Source organism: Homarus americanus, unplaced genomic scaffold (assembly GCF_018991925.1).
Source record: "Homarus americanus isolate GMGI-L3 unplaced genomic scaffold, GMGI_Hamer_2.0 scaffold24694, whole genome shotgun sequence".
NCBI classification, from domain to species: Eukaryota; Metazoa; Arthropoda; class Malacostraca; order Decapoda; family Nephropidae; genus Homarus; species Homarus americanus.
In genome coordinates, this window is record NW_024732780.1 from 9,415,873 (window position 1) to 9,438,815 (window position 22,943).

The window sequence follows — 22,943 nt, forward strand, 5'->3', positions numbered from 1 at the left end:
CCAAGTAGTACACCTCCTCACCACGGCTTCAGGGTAACTGATTTCGTCACGTGATGGCTGACGTGTATATAGCGGACTAATTTTATTCAACTTGGTACCTATATTATTTGAGACGTCAGGTGGTTTGTTAGGTACCGGTGATTTATTTCTGGTCATAAGTAATTTATAGATAACAAAATAATATTCTAAATCTGAAACATCATTACGTTTTGTTGTTATTTTGGTACTAGGAACTACTTTTTTGGGGGGGGCTATAGTGGTAGTTACTCGGTCACTTAAAATGATCGTAAAGGTGTTGGTATATTATTATTATTATTATTATTATTATTATTATTATTATTATTATTATTATTATTATTAATTATTATTATTAATTATTATTATTATTATTATTATTATTATTATTATTATTATTATTATTATTATTATTATTATTATTATTATTATTATTATTATTATTATTATTATTATTATTATTATATTTACATAGATACTAATGGCTCGTCGTCTCCTCGCCCAAGGTGGAACACAACACCTTCTAAGTGACGGCCAAGAGGCTTCAACACCCCGTCAAGGGTTCAGAGATTCCTATAAGAGGTTTTATGACCAAATTTAAAGGATTTTATTAAATTTAAAGTATCTTGATGTTTTAAAATAGGTTTATGGTTTTATTTCGAGGGATTTTGTTAATTTATAAAGCCTTACAAACACATACACACGTTAACATGAAGTACAGAGTGAATTATAATTTTATCATTGCAGAAATATATGACCATTGTACCGTGTTTGTTTGTTTGTTTGTGTGTGTTTGTTTAGTTGTATATATTGTTTGTGTTGTTTGCATTGTTTGTGTTATCAGTTTTACTCTTTCTAGCTCTTTTATTAGATAGATAGATAGACAGACAGACAGACAGACAGAGGACAGTAGTACTAATTTAAACCATCAGTTAACACATTCAAATTATACAGACAATTATACCAGTTATTACGTCTATAATTACTATAATAATGAGACAAAAATTATACAGAAAATAATAGAGTTTGCTGTAGTGAATAGTTAACCACAAATTACCATTGAAAATTATAACGTTTTGAAATTTAATGTATGTATGTATGTATGTATGTATGTATGTATGTATGTATGTATGTATGTATGTGTGTGTGTATGTATGTATGTATGTATGTATGTATGTATGTATGTATGTATGTTAAGTAATAATTCCGAAACAAACAAAAAACGCAAAAAAAAACAACCCGAAACACAAACTTAAACAGATGAAATATAAACAAACTAAAGGAATCCGGATGGCAAAAATAGGCGTTTCTGTAAAGCGGATTTCTGAGTCGTATAAATCCGTTCTGCAAAAACGCCTGAGTGAATCTGTACACAAGCTGGGATGCTTTCCTTGGCTTTCCCGCCTGTGTATGTTTTGACGAGAGAGAGAGTGTGTGTGTGTGTGTGTGTGTGTGTGTCACCAGGTAAAATATACAGTAAGGATATGTCCCGTGTGCAAGCGAACTAGACTCGTGACCTGGAAGAGGGAACTAGACGAGTGACCTGGAAGAGGCTCGTTATATGGGACCAGAGGCTCGTTATATGGGACCAGAGGCTCGTTATATGGGACCACAAGAGAGAGGAATACCACAATCGATACACCGATGACCAAAACTGAGAGACTGTTGCCACGGCTTTGAAAATTGACAGTAAATTAATAAAGTTCATCCACCAGTTCATCCACCAGTTCATTCATGTTCAGTATTAGACGAGATCAATATTTAATAACCCTGATGTTTATGTATACGACTAACATTAAATAATCCCGTTACTTTAATACAAGTAATTGAGAAAGCCAAGATGGTGTGTTTAGAGTTAGGTAGAGTCACAAAAAGAACTTTCCTATATATAATGTTTGACTTATTACAAATTCCAAAGGCTAATTTATGTAGGTTATGTTTATTGTAATGAAAGTTCTGTCCTATGATTGTATTAAAATATTTCACAGTCTACAGAAAAATTAAAGTTGGTAATATATCTTCACTGAAACAATAGAGTAATTTTCTGTTATTAATATGAAGTTGTTTGACGCATCCTATACCAAGACTAAAGAGGGTTATATATTCATTTTCCATTGTTAACAGCAGGTTAGAGTGCCGAGACCACCATTAACACACCTTCATTAACAGCTGCTGATTTAAGACTTACAACAGCAACAGCCTGAAGAAGTAATAGCTCTGGTAGTTATAGGTATACTTCCAGACTTGGGTGGACGATGTGGTCTAATGTGTTTCGCGTTTATGGATAATTTACTGATGCGCATCGAGAAAGGCAGTTGTTTATATATCCCACTAGCTATAAAAAGAAGGTTCTATCTGTTAACTAATAAAAGTAGTTGTTTAAATATGGTCCAAATGTCTGTGTGTATGACTGTGTGCCTAAGAGTGTAATATAATTATTGCCATCTATGTGTGTGTGTGTGTGTGTGTGTGGGGTCATGTGGACAGAGGGGTAACTAGTGAATTTAGCTCTCTGTAAACTAGCTCCTAGTACGCCCTCCCTCCTTAAACTAGCCCCCAGGAATAGCTAACTAGGATGTGTGTGTGTGTGTGTGTGTGTGTGTGTGTGTGTGTGTGTGTGTGTGTGTGTGTGTGACTTAAAACATCTCGTTAGTCCACTTCAAATCATTGGACTTTTTGAGGGACATAATGAAAGCAAGAAATACAAGAGGGAATATTTCTCACGTATTTCTCCCATTGATCAAAACAAAACGATCATGTTATTGAAAGGTGATTTAAATATGTCTTTAGTACAGGATTCTGGTGATTTACCGTATGTCACCAGGTCCTGAATCACCACAGGCTCACCAATAACTTCCTAGTGGTAGTTGTAGAGTAGAAACACCAATCTGGTAGATGAATGATACCAAAGACTTTCTAAAGCAAATGTTTGACGTAGAAGAGACAAAGTTACAGTGGGTGGTTAAGGAAGGTAGTTATGATGATCTAAATTTTCTAAAATATTTATTGTAATATATAAAACAGTTTCCACCTGTTAAGAAATTATGGCTTGAGGTCTCAGTTACAAAATGTAATTGTTTCAGAATTTAGTGCTTTAAACAGGTAACAAACACAGGCCATTAATTGTGATTGTTAACGTTCACCTTCGTCAGGTTAATTGTTTTTGTTAGATTAATTTCTGTGGTTGAGATTTAGCTGAATGTTAATAATAATAATAATAATATAATACGATGCTCATTTGTTTCAGCATTATTATCGACTTCATATTTACGCTCCCATACTGACAAATTATGCTGTGTGATATAATTCGGCTACACAACCCTATTACAAAACAATTATTTATGGTCCATCACAGAGAAATAATCGTACACCGTCAGAAGTAAATAACATTCCGCTATGTTAACTTGTGTTTGTATTACTGTATGTTAGTCATTGTTTAAGCATATTTATGATTATTTGATATATAATTTGGGTTATTATTACGCTGGTGGGACACAGGTCGCGTGTGTCTGACCTAGTCGTTGGAGGTCACAAGACGCTCTCACATGGGGCAAAGACTAACGCACACACACTCGCTATCATCCCGCCCAGGTCAACAGGTGTTCCGTCTAATTAACACCTGTGGCCTCACCTTCACAACTTACTGTAATACCTGTAATATACCTGTGTATGTTACCTGTGTACGTGGAGGCTGTGTGTACTGTTTATATGTAGAGTTATTGTTGTTGTTATGCTCTCTCTCTTACAACAAAATCAAGAACCTCATAATTTGATCTGATTCGCCGTTAAAAAATGCTTACCGCTGATTGGCTAATTTGAATGCTTGACGATAACGGTCATCAATAAACGGTTTTAACGGTAACTGCCTCTGAGATAATTTTTTTTTAATTAAACGGTAATCAAGTATGAGGCTGTGACTGTTAACAGGACCTATAACTGTTAACAGGGGAGGAGTCAAGTGAGGTTTTGTAGACGTAAGTACCTGTTGATGGTGAGGGGGGAGGAGGGGGGAGGGGGAGGAGGGGAGGTGGAGGAGGAAGGGGAGGAGGAGGGAGAGGGGAGGGGGTGGGAGGGGGGGCAGAGGGAGGTGAGGAGGGGAGAGGGAGGCGGGAGAGGGAGAGGAGGCAGGAGGAAAGAGGAAAAGAACTAAGAGGAGGGGGAAAGAGGAGGAGGAAGAGAGAATTGAGGAAAAACGAATGAAAGAAAGCTGAGAAGAACTGAGGAGAGAAGGAGAGAAGGAGGGGGGAAAGGAGAGGGCGAATTTGTAATGTAAATATTATGCTTAGACTAGAAACTCCGTCGAGATTACATGGTGAATAATGTAACGCGTCGGCCACCTAGCGGTAAGGGGGGGGAATATTGCGCTTGAGGTGACAGTGGGGTGGGGGTGAGGGGGGAGAGGGGCGGCTGGGAAAGGGTTACATAAAGAGATGGAGACATTCTGAGTATACCTTCCACACACACACACACACACACAACACATACATTCCCCACAAACACGCACACAGCCCTCCCCCACACGCACACAGCGCCCCCCACACACACACGCACACAGCCCCCCCACACACGCACACAGCCCCCCTATACGGTAGACCCCAGGTTAAACTCGTTTATAGTGGACAGGTGTGTTTTTACGTCAGCCAAGCCACTATAACGGGTCTTGGCTGGTCACTGCAATAGTGGGTCCGGCAGCCAACATAGGAGAACGGGTTAACGGTACCTCAGATATGGTACGTTGGGTTACGTTAGGTTAGCGTTGGGGTTGGTTGGTGTTAAGTTTGGTTAGGTTTGGTTGGCGTTAGGTTAGGTTTGGGTAGGGGTGAATCTATCAATAATAATAATAATAATAATAATAATAATAATAATAATAATAATAATAATAATAATAATAATAATAATAATAATAATAATAACAATAATATCAATAACAAGAGCCAATAATGTCTCTTGTAGAAGCAAACGTCAAGTACACAAACCTCGTACTCTTCTAAAATTACCTGTTGCGTCGACGACTGTGGAAGGACAAGGGGAGTTGGGGGGAGGGAAGGGGGAGGTGAGGGGGAGGGGTGAGGGAAAGGTGAGGGGGAGGGGGAGATAAAATGCAATGAAAAGAATGATTGAACTGAGAGAGAGAGAGAGAGAGAGAGAGAGAGAGAGAGAGAGAGAGAGAGAGTCATGGCGTCATTCATCTCTTGTCAATAAATCTCTGAAGACAAAAAATCCTCGTAAGTGAGAATAAACCATAAACTGATTAACTTAACACACACGCACACACACACACACACACACACACACACACACACACACTATTAATTAACTAAATACCTTTCCTCTAATCAACAGGTGCTAAAGGTACGTCCCTAAGGTAGAGTCTCAGTGTAATTTTAGCACTATTTTACCTCAAGACACAAAATAATCTTCAAACTTAACTCACGACAAAAAATATCCACCGTATGACCTTCCTGTTTGTGGTCATGAATTATTTAGGTACACATTCCTCTGGACATTCTCACTAACCAGCCAATCATATGCTCGGTAGTAATATAAAACGCGTTCTTATTGGTCCGTCATGAGGTAAGGTAGACGCAGTGACCAGTTATAGGATTCGTCTGGGGGTGAGATCCACCTGGGTAGTGCCTGCCGGCCCTCAGTGTTTACTTAGCTGCGTGAGAGAAGTACGTACGAGTGTCGTGGTCCGTGATTTTTTCGGTGATTGTGTGTGTATGTGTACTGTAGGTGTGTGTATGTGTACTGTAAGTGTGTGTAAGTGTGTAGATATGTGTATGTACGTGTTTATATGTGTATAGGACCAGTAGTTCGAATTGGGTTGTTCTTGTAACGGTAACCATGAGGTCGTTTAGGCTGTACAGGCGAGGGATCTCAGGTGACAGAAGGTGACGATGACGACGATGGTGTAACAGTATTAGGATCACGTGAAGATTAGGCACCCCAGCATATTTCACCTGGGGATTCAATGCTGTTAATTCATACCTAGGGAGGGTTAGGTTAGGTAGGGGATATAAGCTGGGGTGTCTGTTCAGGTAAAATAAGCTGGGGTGTCTAATATTCAGGTACAATAAGCTGGGGTGTCAAATATTCAGGTAAAATAAGCTGGGGTGTCTAATATTCAGGTAAAATAAGCTGGGGTGTTTGTTCAGGTAAAATAAGCTGGGGTGTCTAATATTCAGGTAAAGTAAGCTGATGTCTAATATTCAGGTAAAATAAGCCAGGACGCAGAGGTGTGTGTGTGTGTGTGCTTGTGTGTGTGTGTGTGTGTGTGGAGTCTCAAGATAAGTTACTGTCAAAGCACAGTGCGTTGAACCAGTGCTGTTTAGGTCACTCTTGAAGAGGGGGGAGGGAGAGAGGGGAACGGGAGGAGAGAGGGGAGGAGGAGGGAGAGGGGAGGGGAGGGAGAGGGGAGGGGGGTGGAGGAGGGGAAGGGAAGGAGGAGGGAGAGAGGGGGAGGGGGAAGGGGAGGAGGAGGGAGAGGGGGAAGGGAAGGAGGAAGCCAAAAACGCCAGATATAATACGTCTGTGTTTATGTGGAGCTGGTTAGGTTTGGTTAGATTATGGTTAGATTTGGTTAGGTTTGGTTTGGTTAGGTTAAGGTTAGATTTGGTTAGGTTTGGTTAGATTATGGTTAGATTTGGTTAGGTTTGGTTAGGTTAGGTTATTTACAGTAGAGTGAAGATCAACAATTTATATCAGCAACCATAGGGCTTCCAGAGTACAAGTCCCAAATATGTAGAGTACATTTTCATTAAACACACAGTAAAAGATCTGTATGTACTCTGACCTATAGTCCCACTCAGAGTACAATCTAAGTAATTTAATAAGCTGTAGAGTGAATTTCATGATATTTAGAGTACAGACTAAGTTCTATTGAGTACTTAGAGTGAATATAGACTGAGTACGTAGTTGAATTAATATTATGGTTTATTTACAGAAATTTATATAAACTTGAGTGAAATTTACGAGAGTACAACCCAACGTACTGGTGTGAAGAGAAGAGTTTATATTGAGTACTAATCCAGAGTACAAGATGAGTCCCATGCCAAATGAACTCCGCTGTAATCAAGCTCCGAGTGAAGGTGAGTGTCTGTCTGTCTGTCTGTCTGTCTGTCTCTCTTTGTCTGCCTGTCTGTCTCTTTGTGTGTGTGTGTGTGTGTGTGCGTGTGTGTGTGTGTGTGCGTGTGTGTGTGTGTGTGTGTGTGTTTGTCCGTCACAATACAAGTTCCATGATAATGGTTCCTTCCCTCCGGCGACATGACCTCTTCCCCCCTTCTCCCTTCCCTCTCCCTCCCTCCCCCCTTCCTCCTCTCCCATCTCCCTCCCCCCTCCCCATCTCCTCCTCCTCCCCCTCCTCCCTCCCCCCATCTCCCCCTCCGCTCATCCAAGATGGTCTTTGTGACGTCATATGGTGGTGTGGAGATCCCAAGACTCAACGTAACGTAACCCCAACGTAACTTAACTAGGCATGTTATATACCCAGGTAATTAACACACACACACACACACACACACACACACACACACACACACACACACACACACACACACACACGTTCACAAATACACAGAAAACTTTACCAAATATAAACAATGGCTTTAAATCTTCCTCTCTGTTATCTTTTCTCTCTTCTCTTACTTCCTTCATCATCTCTTCTCCTCTTGTTCTTCTCCTGGTTCCTGATTTTATCTATTATGAAGAAATTATTTTGATAATTAAGAAAAAATAACAAAATTGTAGTTGATACTTGTAATGTGTTTTATTATGTATGTATGTATGTATGTATGTATGTATGTATGTAATGGGATCCCCTGAAGATTAAACACCCCAATGAGAGAGAGAGAGAGAGAGAGAGAGAGAGAGAGAGAGAGAGAGAGAGATAACATCCAACCCTACCCACACACCCAAACAAACCAACTAATTCCTCCTTCTGCCACACCTTCAGGAACTTCCCCGGGACAGACGAAGAAGAAGAACAACAAGACGGAGGTAATACTGGTAACTGGTGGGGCTGGGTTCGTCGGCTCCCACACCCTGATCGAACTGCTACAGGCGGGGTACGAAGTGGTGGTTGTAGACAGCTGTATTCGATCTAAACCCCCTCAGGATGGTCAGAGGTTACCCGCCGTTCTAGAGAGGGTTGAGGACATCACTGGCAAGAGATTGACTTTCCATATGATCTCTCTGTTAGATCGTGATGCTCTTAGGAAAGTGTTTTTATTGGTGAGTGTATAAGTTTGGGATTGTCTGAGACTCGTAGGCTAGTATGGGGTGTGAAGACTCGTTTTATGAGAGAACAGGTCAATGGAGAGAGAAGGGAGAAAGAAGGGAGAGAGAAGGGAGAAAGAAGGGAGAGAGAAAGGAGGGAGAAAAGAGAGAAAATAGGTCGAGGGGAAAAGTAGAAATAGAGGGATTATCAGAGGGGGAACCGTTGCCATGGTTACAGAGAGATAGCCGTAACCATGGAGACAGACACACAGACAGATAGACAGACAGACAGACACACAGACACACAGACAGATAGACAGACAGACAGACAGACAGACAGATACCTTGACAGACCTAGTAGGAGTGACGCGCCGGGACTCAACGGGTCGTGACGGGTTTTAATCCACCCGGTGTGTAGTTAATTATAAGGGGCTCTGTGTGGGTTCATGAAGTGGGTAATGTGGGTCTTGAGGTGTGGGTTAGGTGGTAGAGTAGTGGGTGATGTGGGTAAGGGTGAGGTGGGTGATGTGGATTGGATGACAGGGCAGTGGGTGAGAGAGAGAGAGAGAGAGAGAGAGAGAGAGAGAGAGAGAGAGAGAGAGAGAGAGAGAGGAGGGAAGAAGTGTAAGAAAAGTGGATATATTAAATAAGTGTGTGTGTGTGGATCAGGGTAGGAAAAAATGTGTGGATTATCTGTTTTTACCCACATGATCCACCTTCTACTATCCACTCCACTTCACTTCCAATCCACCTCCTCAACTACTATCCACTCCACCCCACTTCCAATCCACTTACGCCACCGTTTCTTCTCCACAGTATAAAGTGGATGTGGTAATCCACTTCGCTGCATTTAAGGCCGTCGGAATCCATCGGGACGCCTCTTGACTACTACCACAACAACATTACCGGCACTGTCACCCTTCTTCAGGTAGGTCATGACTCCTTCAGGTAGGTCATGACTCCTTCAGGTAGGTCATCACCCTTCTACAGGTAGGTCATGACTCCTTCAGGTAGGTCATCACCCTTCTTCAGGTAGGTTCATTACAAGGTGTTGTTCGTTATACCAGTGTTTGTGTCTCTCCCTCACCTGCGTCTCTCCCTCACCTGTGCCTCTCCCTCACCTGTGTCTCTCCCTCACCTGTGCCTCCCCCTCACCTGTGTCTCCCCCTCACCTGTGTCTCTTCCTCTCACCTACATCTCTCCCTCTCTAGTAATTATCTCACCTGCCACTACTTCGTCAGGTGATGTGTGAGGTCGGGTGCAAGAGGCTGGTGTTCTCCTCGTCATCTACGGTGTACGGGTCTGCCAAGTACTTCCCTACTGACGAAGAGCATCCGACGGGCGTGGACGTACGAAGCCCTTATGGACAGTCTAAGTACGTTTGTGAGCAGATGATCAAGGACTTGTACGTGTCTGATAAGGTAAGTCTTAATGGGTGGTAAGGTCTTAATGGGTGGTAAGGTCTTAATGGGTGGTAAAGTCTTAATGGGTGGTAAAGTCTTAATGGGTGGTAAAGTCTTAATGGGTGGTAAAGTCTTAACGAACACCTCACCACCTCCCCCCACCACCTCACCTCACCTCAGCTCACCTCACCACCTCCCACCACCTCCCCACCACCACCTCCTCACCACCCCCCACCACCTCCCCCAACACCTCACCACAACACCTTCCCATAATAATTACTCCAACACCTGCCTGTAGGAGTGGAAGGTGGTGCTGCTACGGTACTTCAATCCCGTCGGGGCTCACGAATCTGGCCTCATAGGAGAAGACCCCCTCGGTGTCCCCATGAACCTAATGCCTTACATAGCTCAGTGTGCAGTAGGAAGGCGTGAACTTGTACAGGTGTTCGGTGGTGATTGGGACACACCTGACGGCACCTGTGAGTTACCTGTGTTTTGTTTTAGTGGGTTAATTTGGTTGTTTTTTTGTGTTTGGTTTAATTGAATGGTTTAATTTTGTTGTTGTTGTTATTATTTAACATAAACACAAAAAAATTACAAAGAAGAACGAAAATAAAGATGAAAATAAGTAAAAAAAAAATAAAAAATAAAATAAAATATCAAAGAATAATAACAATAATGATAATAATAATAATAACAATAATAAGATAGAGCTTTTAAATACACATAATAAGTTTACCTGTCTATTCTAACCCCCCCTTCCTCCCCCTCCCCTCCCTCCCCCTCCCTCCCCTCTCCCCCCCCTCTCTCTCACTCTCCTATCTAGGTGTGAGAGACTACATACACGTCATGGATTTAGCCGAGGGTCACAAGTCAGCCCTGGAGAAGCTTTTCGACAACAGCTTCACGGGAGTTAAGCCGTACAATCTAGGCTGTGGGAGAGGAGTGTCTGTGTTGGAGATGGTGACGGCGTTTAGCAAGTAAGTTTGGTTAGTGGTGGAGAAGGGGGGGTGGTGGAGAAGAAGGGGTGGGTGGTGGAGAAGGGGGTGGTGGGAGAAGGGGGACAGGTGGAGAAGGGGGGTGGTGGAGAAAGGGGAGGGGTTGTAGGAGAAGGGGGGTGGTGGAGAAAGGGTGGGGTTGTGGAGAAGGGGTGGTGGAGAAGGGGGTGGTGGTGAGAGTTTGGGGTGAATTTATCTCTCTCTGCCTGTCTATCTGTCTATCAAACATATCTGTCTGTCTGTCTGTCTGTCTCAGGGCGTGTGGGCAGCAGATACCCGCCAAGATCGTAAAATCGACGAAGAGGGTGACGTGGGCCAGACGATTTGTTCTGCCAATTGGCGGAGGAGAGCCAGGGTGGTCGGCCTCCCGCACTGTCGAGAGGATATAGGTAGACAGAGTGGGGGTGTGTGTGTGTGTGTGTACATGTATGCAAGTATATGTGTATATATATGTATAAGCATGAATGTACTGTATATGTATGCCAATGTATCAGTACAAACACACATCTGTAACACAGCTGTAACCCACACACCTGTAACACACCTCTAACATATACACCTGTAACATACCTGTAACACACACACACCTGCAATACACCTGTAACATACACCTGTAACACACACCTGTAACACACACGCATTTGTAATACACCTGTAACACACACACACACCTGTATTGCACCTGTAACACATACACCTGTAACACACACCTGTAAGACACCTGTAACAAACACACCTGTAATACACCTGTAACACACAAACACACACACACCTGTAATGCACCTGTAACACACACCTGCAATACACCTGTAACACACACACATACACACCTGTAACACACCTGTAACACACACCTGTAACACACCTTCCTTCATTAACAGGTAGAGATACGTGGAACTTCCAGACGAAGAATCCTAACGGGTACGACTAACAGGAGAGAGTAAACGGGAGAGAGAATAACAACAGAGAGTGATAACGGTAACAGAGAGAGACAGAGATAACAGGGAAAGAAAAACAACAACAACAACAACAACAACAAAAACCTCAACATAAACAGTAAGAATCAACAGAATCAACAGTAGATATACCGTTAACAGAAGCATCCCCACGACATCACTCCATAAAATTCATATAGACATTAAATTCTTCAATAATACAATAACTATATTATATATCAGGAATATAATCTAAAAATACCTCTAAGTACAAATTATATCACCAGGTATAATTGAGTATTGATATATAATAAAAAAAAACCTGATATTTGACAGTATTATGTAATGTGATTTCGTTATTTAGTAATTATAATATGTATGTGAAAAATCAATATAGGAAATTATAACTACAATATCACTACACTACCACAATACCACCACACTACCACAACAATACTAAACAATACTACCACAATACCACCACGTCACCACACCACCACAATATTAAAAGTGAAACAGAAATTTGAGGAAAGAAATTGATTTTTACCGTAGCACATGTAGCTTCTCCTTGTTCAGTGGTATATTGGTTCATTGGTCCATTGATCCATTGGTTCAGTGGTCCATTGGTTCAGTGGTCCATTGGTTCAGTGGTCCATTGGTTCAGTGATCCATTGATCCAGTGGTCCATTGGTCCAGTGGCTAAGTCGCCTCACGTTCTATTCTGATCCTAATTTGATACACACATTTTTTCCTGATCTTTTCCGTTTAAGTATTTCAGGGCATTGATGGTATATTATAGCTCATATAATACAGTTCATATAGTGTTATAGTGCTATAGTGTGTTAGAGTTAAGTTTTATTGTTTATTTATAAAGAGTCATCATCTAATCTCTCCTGAGTGACCTATGACCTGTGGCTTGTGACGTGTGACCTGTGACCTGGAACCTTTATTTTGTATGACCTGTTATTTATTGCTAAGTTTGGGTGACAGACAGACAGACAGACAGACAGAAATACAGACAGACAGACAGACACAAGGACAAATTATCACTATCATCATTACCTTTAACTAATTACTTTACATAAAAATCTACAATTATAAACTTTTTCTCTTATGTAATGTTAAACTCATTTGCATATTCACTAAGTCTCTATGTCATTCTTTTCACTGTGTTTTCGCCTGGCGCTGATGACCCGGGCGTTCGTGTTCGCTTGTGTTTTGTTTTTATTAAAGATTATGAAAGATATTTTATTCTTGTTTTTATTTTGTATAATTTCTTATTTGTTTTGATGTGATGAGAGAAGCTTTCACTAAAACACACCAGAATATTACCCAATTATTCTTACATTAAATATTAAATTACACCTATAAACAACACAAACCTGATTGAATTGGCAGTTCAGGTAGTAAGTGTAGTTTACGATGGCCATTCACAAGGAACCAGGCGATTATCACCGTAACTCAATCACACCAGCAGCAGTAGTAGTAGTCCTTAACACAATCCTTCATCCACACACCGGGATAAGACGAACACTGTAGGCAGCAGAGGAAGAGACTGAAGCTTCCCTGGCAGACACACTCACACCCATACCTCGGTCCTACAGTCAGATGAGACACTGGTTCTGAATCGGTGCTCACTGGGGTTCATTAGCCTCGTGAATCAGTTTCTTCTCCTGGTGGTCATATACGCGATTAATTGGACGTATGGGTTAAATAAAAATGGGTTACATAGACAAGAATTCTTTTATTATTGATGATACAAAGTGGAAATAAAGGCTCAAATAAAAGTGGGTTACGTACACATGAATACTTTTATTATTGATGATTCAAAGTGGAAATAAAGGCTCAAATAAAAGTGGGTTACGTACACAAGAATACTTTTATTATTGTTTTTATAAAGTCGACGTACAACAACATACCATATAAAAATAACAACAACAAATAACATGCTTTCGTTGACACCTGTTGGCTCCCACACACAAAAAAATAATTATTGGAACACTGACATGGAATACATCTCAGGCTCATATCATGTAAGTCTTGAGAAGAAGAAGAAATAGAAGAAAAAACAAAAATATAAAATAAATCTCAGCTATAATCAACATTTTGTTTATATTATATATATATTTAGATATATATTCATGTATATATGCTTACAAATGCGGTATTTTTTTCCGTAACATTCAGACAAGATTAATTCTGATAAATTGAGTGAAATGGATAGAGTTGGCAACGAGTAATAGAAACCACGTGACGTAATCAACTTCATTATAAATATGTAAAGAAAAAGATCTTCATATACCTTAGTCATTATCACATATAAGGTCATTATTAAAGACATATGTATATGTATAAAATATTTCGAACAGTATCAATTAATTCTTGTCTGATGTTACGAATGACTGGACAGAAAAAAACCAATGGCAATATTGCTTCTCTAAATCTCCTTTCAGTTCGTATGAGTGTGAAGTCTTTTAAGAAAACTCAAAATAAATAACAATTATTCCTTCCTCCTCATAATTATACGAACAGACGGACATATAATACAACATATACACATTTTTCTTACCTATAATTAAGGAGATAATTTATACACCCTAAAAATATGAATAAATTCTTTCTTAAAATTTAAAATTATACATAGAGGAATATTTTTCATCCATATACATACATTATATAACTCCTATACATATATTTCAATCGTCTATAATTTTAATATAACATTTCTCACATCAAAAAACAATAAAATCTTTGGAAGTGTTTTTCTCGAATTTAAAACAAACAAACACAGTCATTGTTCATTTCTTTTACCAACTCAAAAAAAAAAAACACTGAATTTAAATATAAAATTTCTCCTAAAATAAACAATTTGTATATAATTTATCATTGAATATTTTATGACCCAAAAAAGTCACGCAAATAAAAAATAATCATGTTTCAGAAATATGTAAAATTAATTGTAAAATAAACATCCGGACTTCCAGCGCATTAAAAATAAATAAAATAAAATATATACAAAATTATTTCCCCTTAGAATTAATAAAATTCCCCAAATCACAAAGACGAGCATACAAAAATCCTCATAAATTCTAAAAAAAAAACATTAAAAAAGTAAAAAATCGTAAAAAAACCCAAATAAAAAATTCTAAAAAAATTTTCATTATAAAAAAATTCTCAAAAATTTACACCTGCTGACCTACACTAAGCACAGGTAACACTCATAGGAGCTGAGAGGAACAAGGACACGAGGATTATACCACACCCCACACCCGTTCCTCAGCATACCAGACATATAATAACGTGGTATAAAGATATATCCCATTGACTATAAACATAACCAAGACGTTCCTATGGCATTTATATATCATTTAATAATATACTCTCCTATATCAAGAGCTTCCATGTCTCTTTATGTAGTATATTTAAGTATACTCGGATATATTATGAATCAGGTTTCATATATAATTTTAAGTCTATATAATCGATAAATATACTTTATAGTGTTCTTAAATAAATCTTGTTATACTTGATATACTCGTTATACGCTATACTTTAGGCCAGGTAGAGTAAGTATACTATTATTTTGATATATAAATTAGTATAATCTTGTATTTCCTATATTTCTTAAGACCTATTCATTGATATATCTTATAACCCATGAATATACCCAGCATATTAAGGTCTATATGACAAAAGTAATGTTATACTATTCATATACTCATACACAATAAGTATACCTCATATATCACAAAGTATACTTACAAATGGCGAAAGTATAACCTACATATTTTAATAATATATACCTCACATACTTAATATATAAATACATAGACCTATAAGTACACGTATATACCCATGGGAATATATCGTATACCACAGCATATACTAGAGGTGAAGTATACCTAAATGGAAGGGTCTGGTGGTAAGTATAAGTACATTAATCCTACTTAAGGACTGAACCCGTGGACTCTGGCGCTGAGCATCTACACTTATGACATTTACTTTATATATGGAGAGAGAGAGAGAGAGAGAGAGAGAGAGAGAGAGAGAGAGAGAGAGAGAGAGAGAGAGAGAGAGAGAGAGAGAGAGAGAGAGAGAGAGAGAGACAGAGAGAGAGAGAGAGAGACAGAGAGAGAGAGAGAGAGAGAGAGAGAGAGAGAGAGAGAGAGAGAGAGAGAGAGAGAGAGAGAGAGAGAGAGAGAGAGAGAGAGAGAGAGAGAGAGAGAGAGAGAGAGAGAGAGAGAGAGAGAGGGGGAGGTTAACATTGCCAAACGTAAAAGGATTCACCTGTATACTACATATCATTAGCCTCATATAGTCTGTGTCTCTTTAACAGACAGACAGACTCCTATGTCGGCGTGAGCGTTGCCTTCCCCAAGACGCGAACAGACAGACACAGACAGACAGACACATACAGACACACCTTTATTTTTTTTCCTGGCACCATAATATGAATAAATAAACGAGCATTAGTCATCACCCTCTCGTAAACAGACACACACAGACAGACAGAGAGACAGACAGACAGACAGATCTACTTGAAGCACCGCTGGGTCGTTCTTGCATAATAAATGTGGGGAAAAAGATCAGAGATATCTCGTATATATTGTTCTTGGGAGAGATACTTCGAAGAGACAATCCTTCAAGAAAGACCTTTGAGAGATTCAGACCAAAACAATAAGCCACTGACCCTAGATAAGAGACTACAGCTCCACGTGAGACACATTAAGTGAAGCAGTTTTGGCCAAGCTTGCGAGACACACACACACACACACACACACACACACACACACACACACACACACACACACACACACACACACACACACACACACACACACACACACACACACACACACTTCTGTAGCTCCGTAACAACGAAGGGTTTACACATAAATACACGTACACATGTCTGTATAATTATACATTTACCCATACATAGTTCATGGGATTAGAGGCCAGTACATGGTGTATACATCATCGGTATACACATTATACACCATACATACAAACAGTAGCGTCACCATCCTAGCCTTTGGACAGAAATCATCTTAATACTAATATACTTATCGTTAATTACGCTACAACTTATAACCTAGTCACTCAACTAATACACTACGCGAGTGATCACAAGTCAATACAGTGCTATGCAACACGGCAGAGACATTGACCTTTAAAGTAGTTGTTATAGGCGTACAGATATTGCCTGGAATAATAGTACACGCGGGGGCGAGCTCTTAACCACGACCAAGTTAACGAGACGAACAACCAAACGTGACGTCGCAAATTAGCCAAAACGGAATGAATTTCGGTAATTTTTTTACGTAATGTTATAATTAAGAGCGAAAACTAAAATCAATAAATATTTAATTAGTGATATCACCTTCCATCATAGTGACATCATTTCCCAACAGTGACATCACCTCCCATCCCAGTGACATCACCTCCCATCCCAGTGACATCACCTCTCATGACAGTGATATCGCCTCCCATCCCAGTGACATCACCTCCCATCCCAGTGACATCACCTCCCATCCCAGTGACATCACCTCCCATCCCAGTGACATCACCTCCCATCCCAGTGATAATCATTTCCTATCAGTGACATCAACTCCCATCACACTGACTCACTTCCCATCATCACCTATCACTGACATCACCTCCAAACAATGACATCACCTCCCACCAAAACAACACACCACGTTTCCAATTCATCATTTTTTTCCTATCATAACCACTTCACAATCTCGTAAGTCAGTCTTGTATTTCCTCGTCACTTTTATCAAACTTGTCTTTATTTTTCAAGATATTATCACGTAGGTAAGAGACAGAGGAATGAATAAAGTTAAGAGATGAATGATGGTATGGCTAGTGGGGGGAGGTGGTCATGACAGAGTGGTGTAATGACATTCTTTCTCTCTCTATGTGCTTTCTCTTTCACCACACCACCCTAGCCATGACCCCACCACCACCACCACACAAAGAACAAATCTTATCCTCCAAAAATATTAAAAATAAAAACAAAATCAACAAACTCTCTAAAAGTCTTGGAGAACTTGACAAACTGTAAGAGATCCCTATAGAGATGACACGATTCACCCCAAAAACACACACCTTACGTTAATTCTCTTCTTCTCCCTCCCTCACCTGGAGAGACAGAGAGATAGTTGATATATATGTCTTCTCTTAAATCTCATTCTTATCTCTTTCTCTATCTCTCTTATCTCACAGTTAAAGAAATGAAAAGAAAAGAGAAAAAAAAAATTCAACGTAAGATTTTTTTTCTCAAGAATCAGAGTTCAGGATTTTTCAGATACAAGATGGCAGTACACGTTATAATTATATATATATATTATATATATCTCTTAATTCCTTCAATAAGGATACTTTTGACTATACCTTCACATATATGCAGGTATACTAACACGTATTATATCGCCAACGACATATAGGACACAAATGATATACCTCGACATACCAACTTGCCGGGTATACCCCCACACAGGATTAAAATCATTATTACTATTATTATTATTGGTATTATTAATATGCTATCTGTAGGCAGGCTTACGTCTATTGTTCGCCTCTCTAATAAAAAAAATACACATATATATGTATATACGCATATACATTTACCCTATACACACATACATATATACATGCATATATATATACATGGGAAATATCTCATGCAGACATTTCTAAGTATATACTGTAGGTTTCAACGTCCCGTGTGACTCCGCCCAGACGTAAACAAAACACAGGCGTTCGTCAGTGCTAAATCCCCCTTGAGACGACATGAATCCACCACACCTACCCGAACGGATTCTCCACACGTCTCCCAACCCAGACGCGTCATCGACTCAGCAACAAAACTCTGGAAATTTTAATCTATTCTAAACATCTTTTAAAATTCTACGTTTCTTATCCTATACACATGGGGAATATCCTTCTGGTTATTGTGGGAGGATTCAATTTTAATTATCCTTTGGTGTTTAAGGATGTTACTTTTTTTTAAGGTCTTTCATCCTACGGTACTTAAAAGGATGTTTTATACCTTAAAAATCCCTAAAGATTAAAATTCTTTCTGTAATTTTTCTAAAAGACCAAAAATCCATCAGAAATTTCGTAAAAACTAACAAAATTCTTGAGAAATTTCCATAAAAAGCGAAAAATTCCTTCAGATATTTCCCTAAAATTTATTTACTTTAATTTACCTAAAACCTTAAATAATTCTCGTTTTATTTTTTTAACTTTAATAACTTTTACAGTTATCCTTAAAAAAAGGTTCATGGAATTTACCCTATACCCAAAACCCTTAAAAAACCTTAGGATCTTTATTTTCTCGCATTACCTTAAATCCCTTACCAAAAATACCACATTCTCGTGCCAGTCTTACCCAAAACCTCAAACTCCTTTAAATTTCTTTCCTTAAAATTCAACACCTAAAAAATCCTTCTCCAAGTCTTCCTAAAAATCCCCTTACGGTCTTCCCATCTCACTCGTCCCTAAATTGCCTTCCAAAAATCCTTAAAATAACCCTTCGGAGGTTCTTTCCCTAAAATCCCTAAATTCTCTTAAATTCACCCCCAAATTCCTTAAATAGTGAAGGGGAGAGGGTCGGGGTTACACCATCCCTTCAAATTACAATATTCTCATTTAAGCGATACTATTGACTTACAAAATCTACTCTCCATTGACTCCAGTGAGTTACTTATAAACAGACAGACAGACAGACACTAAAGAATCAACGTGTCTGACGCTAATATAATATACATTTTTTTTCCTTTATATTATCATCTATATAATTTGAGCAAATGGTCACTTTATATAATTCATGTTTTATATTATTTTAATCCAAAAGAAATAAGAAAAAACAGAAAAAAAACATAGATTGATTTTAGATGTCATATGCCTGTCATGGGGGAGGGGGGGGTTATATACACGTTTATGACAGGTTCCAAAAGGGGGGGTAGAGGGGGGGGAGGGGGGTGTTTCGTGTCATGAACAGGTATACATGACAAACGAGAGATAAAAACACAGATAAATGTTTGTTTAGTCATGAGAATATAATCACGAATGACAAAACAAAATAAAACAAAGTGTGTGTTTTAATGTTTTGTTTGTCATAATTAAAACTCATTACAAACAAACACACCTGTAGATGCTTATTACCAACTACACCTGTATGACAAACATGTGTAGGGTTGTCATAGAGAAACGTTATGACATAGACACTTGTTTCCACTGTCATAAAACTGTCATAGATGGAACCTGACAATCTTAGTGTTGACAGTTTAATACACGTTCCATAAGTTTGATCTGCATGACAAACAAACATGACAGATGTAGCTCCTACCTGTCATGAACCACAGTAAACCACATGACACTACACTACGCTTGTCATGTCATAACACAGAAACAGACAGACAGACAGATAGCCAGACAGATAGACAAACAGACATCAAGTAATTGTATCATAGTATTGAAGCACAGACGGCGAGAGATATGATGGAGCAGTTTGGGGATGAGGGGGGTAATAAATGTATACAAGTTATACATATCATACATGGGTATACATTCGAATCTCCATAATTGAGGTGTGTGTGTGTGTGTGTTGTGTGTGTGTGTGTGTGTGATGTCAAGTGAGAGTCAGTTCCAGTGGTATAACCTACCCTAACCTAACGTAATCTACCCTAACCTAACGTAACCTAAACCTAACCTAACCTAACGTAACGTAACCTAACCTACCCTAACCTAACCTAACCTAACCTACCCTAACCTACCCTACCCTAACCTAACTTACCCTAACCAAACCCTAACCTACCCTACCCTAACGTAACCTAACGTAATCTAACCTAACCGGATGAACCACTGCTTCGATTCCTGTCTCGAGTTCATGAATCTTCAGGTTTAAACTCTTGAGCTAAACTTCAGGCTAATAACTTTAGGCTTATAACTTCAGGTATACACAGTCTCAGGCGTGTGGACGTTCGACTAATCCCTTATAAACTACTGTTGACTACTGAGGCTCACCAACAGTCTCTCCGACACAGTCTCTCCAACACAGTCTCTCCAACAGTCTCTCCAACACAGTCTCTCCAAGAGTCTCTCCAACAAACTCACCAAAACAGTCTCACTCACACACTCACCCACACAATCTCACTCACACATTCACCCACACAATCTCTCTCACACACTCACTCACACACTCACCCACACACTCACTCACACACTCACCCACACAATCTCACCAACACAATCTCACCCACACAATCTCTCTCACACACTCACACTCTCACACACTCACCCACACACTCACTCACTCACACCACACTCCACCCACACAATCTCACCAACACAATCTCACCCCACACACTCACCCCACACAATCTCTCCTCACACTCACACACACTCTCTCACACTCACCCACACACTCACTCACACCTCACTACCACACTCACCCACACAATCCAACAACACAATCTACACCACACACTCACCACAATCTTCTCACACACTCACACACCTCTCACACACCCACCCACCACCACTCACACACTCACTACCACACCTCACCCACACAATCTCACCCACACAATCTCTCCCCACTCCCCCACACAATCTCTCTCCACACTCACACACACACACTCACCCACACACTCACTCACACACTCACCCACACAATCTCACCAACACAATCTCTCTCACACACTCACCCACACAATCTCACCCACACAATCTCACCAACACAATCTCTCCAACATAACCTCACCTATAAACACTAAATGATCTCTAAACACAACAGAGAGATACACCACGAACTACCATCAAAAACTAAACATTCTGATAAGAGTCTTTTTCCCCCAATCAAAAACATTATCTTAAAACCTAAACACATTAATGTTTGTTTATATGCAATATTTATTACCCATTTATTCAGTGTGTTCCTAAGACAAATCTGGGTTCTGGATTTTCAAGAGCTCGTAATTTATATTTATTTTGTATTTTTCCGTTATTGAGAGGGTTTCCGTTATTGGGAGGGTTTTCGTTAATGGGAGGGTTTCCGCTAATGAGAGGGTTTCCGTTATTGAAAGGGTTTCCGTTATTGGGAGGATTTTCGTTAATGAGAGGGTTTCCGTTAATGAGAGGTTTCCCCTAAAATGACTGGTTAGAAGCTGCAGCATGATGATAGGGATGCAATATTTTCCCCATCTTGTTTCTTATTGGTCAGCTGGTGTGCGTTAATCCTGAACGTCATACAAAATAAAATACAACAATGACGTCATACACTACAGTTTTACGTCAAGCATTATGTAGACACAACGTCGCCATACACAACACAGCACTGCCGGTAACATACAACAAGCAGTTTACGGTATACACAATACAACTCTCCAAGATGTATGGTTAAAATTACCCTTTCTACCATACACGGAAATACATAAAATTTCAGTAAGCATTTCCAAGTATTTATACACCTTAGCATTAAAAATTCCCAAATGTCTCTTTATATACAGAATTTCCAAATATTTCCCGGAATTTATACAATGGAGTTTCAAATTTATGTACACTATTTCTCATTATTTTCCCAGGCTTTATAAATCGTATTTCCCTAACTATTTCTGTCTATACAAAACATAACAACATTCTATAATCTATCTCCAATATGTCTCAGTCATTAGCTATACACAATATTTCCCATCATTTCTTATATAAATTTCAGTTTAATCTCTGGTATTTCTCAGAATCTGTCTCAGTCCTTCATTAATATCTGTAAACTTTATCAACAAATAATTCTCAGTCTATCTATACACATCTATACACATTATTGTAAACATCTCTCAACATTTATACACATACACAACATCTTCGTGCATTCCAATATACACTATGTATATTTACCGAATACTTGTATATAACATCGTAATAATTTATATAAACTTAATATCCTCAAAACTATACACATTCCCTTCCTTCCCTCTTTCTCCTTGTTTCCTTCCTTCCTTCTTTCTCCTTGTTTCCTTCCTTCCTTCTTGTATCCTTCCTTCCTTCTTTCTCCTGTTTCCTCCCTTCCCTCTTTCTCCTTGTTTCCTTCCTTCCTTCTTTCTCCTTGTTTCCTTCCTTCCTTCTTTCTCCTTGTTTCCTTCCTTCTTTCTCCTGTTTCCTCCTTCCTTCTTTCTCCTTGTTTCCTTCCTTCCTTCATTTTCATTTATTTATTCTTTCCTTCGTTTTATCTTAATTTCCTTCTTTTTCCTATTCCTTCCTTCCTGCGCATTAGAGGTGCGCAGAAAACAAACCTTAACTACATTTTGTGCGGAAAGACAAACAGAGATTTAATTAACTTCAAACTCACCTCGTCTGCGCAATTACGC

At 39.3% G+C, this 22,943-nt stretch overlaps 1 protein-coding gene across 1 annotated transcript; it reads left to right on the plus strand.

The window, feature by feature from the left end:
- The first annotated feature begins 5,672 nt into the window (after nucleotides 1-5,672).
- On the plus strand, nucleotides 5,673-11,022 carry LOC121868971 (UDP-glucose 4-epimerase-like). Its single transcript, XM_042370004.1, is given in 9 exon segments — nucleotides 5,673-5,690; nucleotides 6,962-7,106; nucleotides 7,970-8,247; nucleotides 9,049-9,095; nucleotides 9,097-9,160; nucleotides 9,474-9,653; nucleotides 9,934-10,114; nucleotides 10,462-10,615; nucleotides 10,890-11,022. Coding segments are annotated over 8 exon segments (1,086 nt in total). The 5' UTR covers nucleotides 5,673-5,690; nucleotides 6,962-7,057.
- The last annotated feature ends 11,921 nt before the right edge of the window (nucleotides 11,023-22,943 follow it).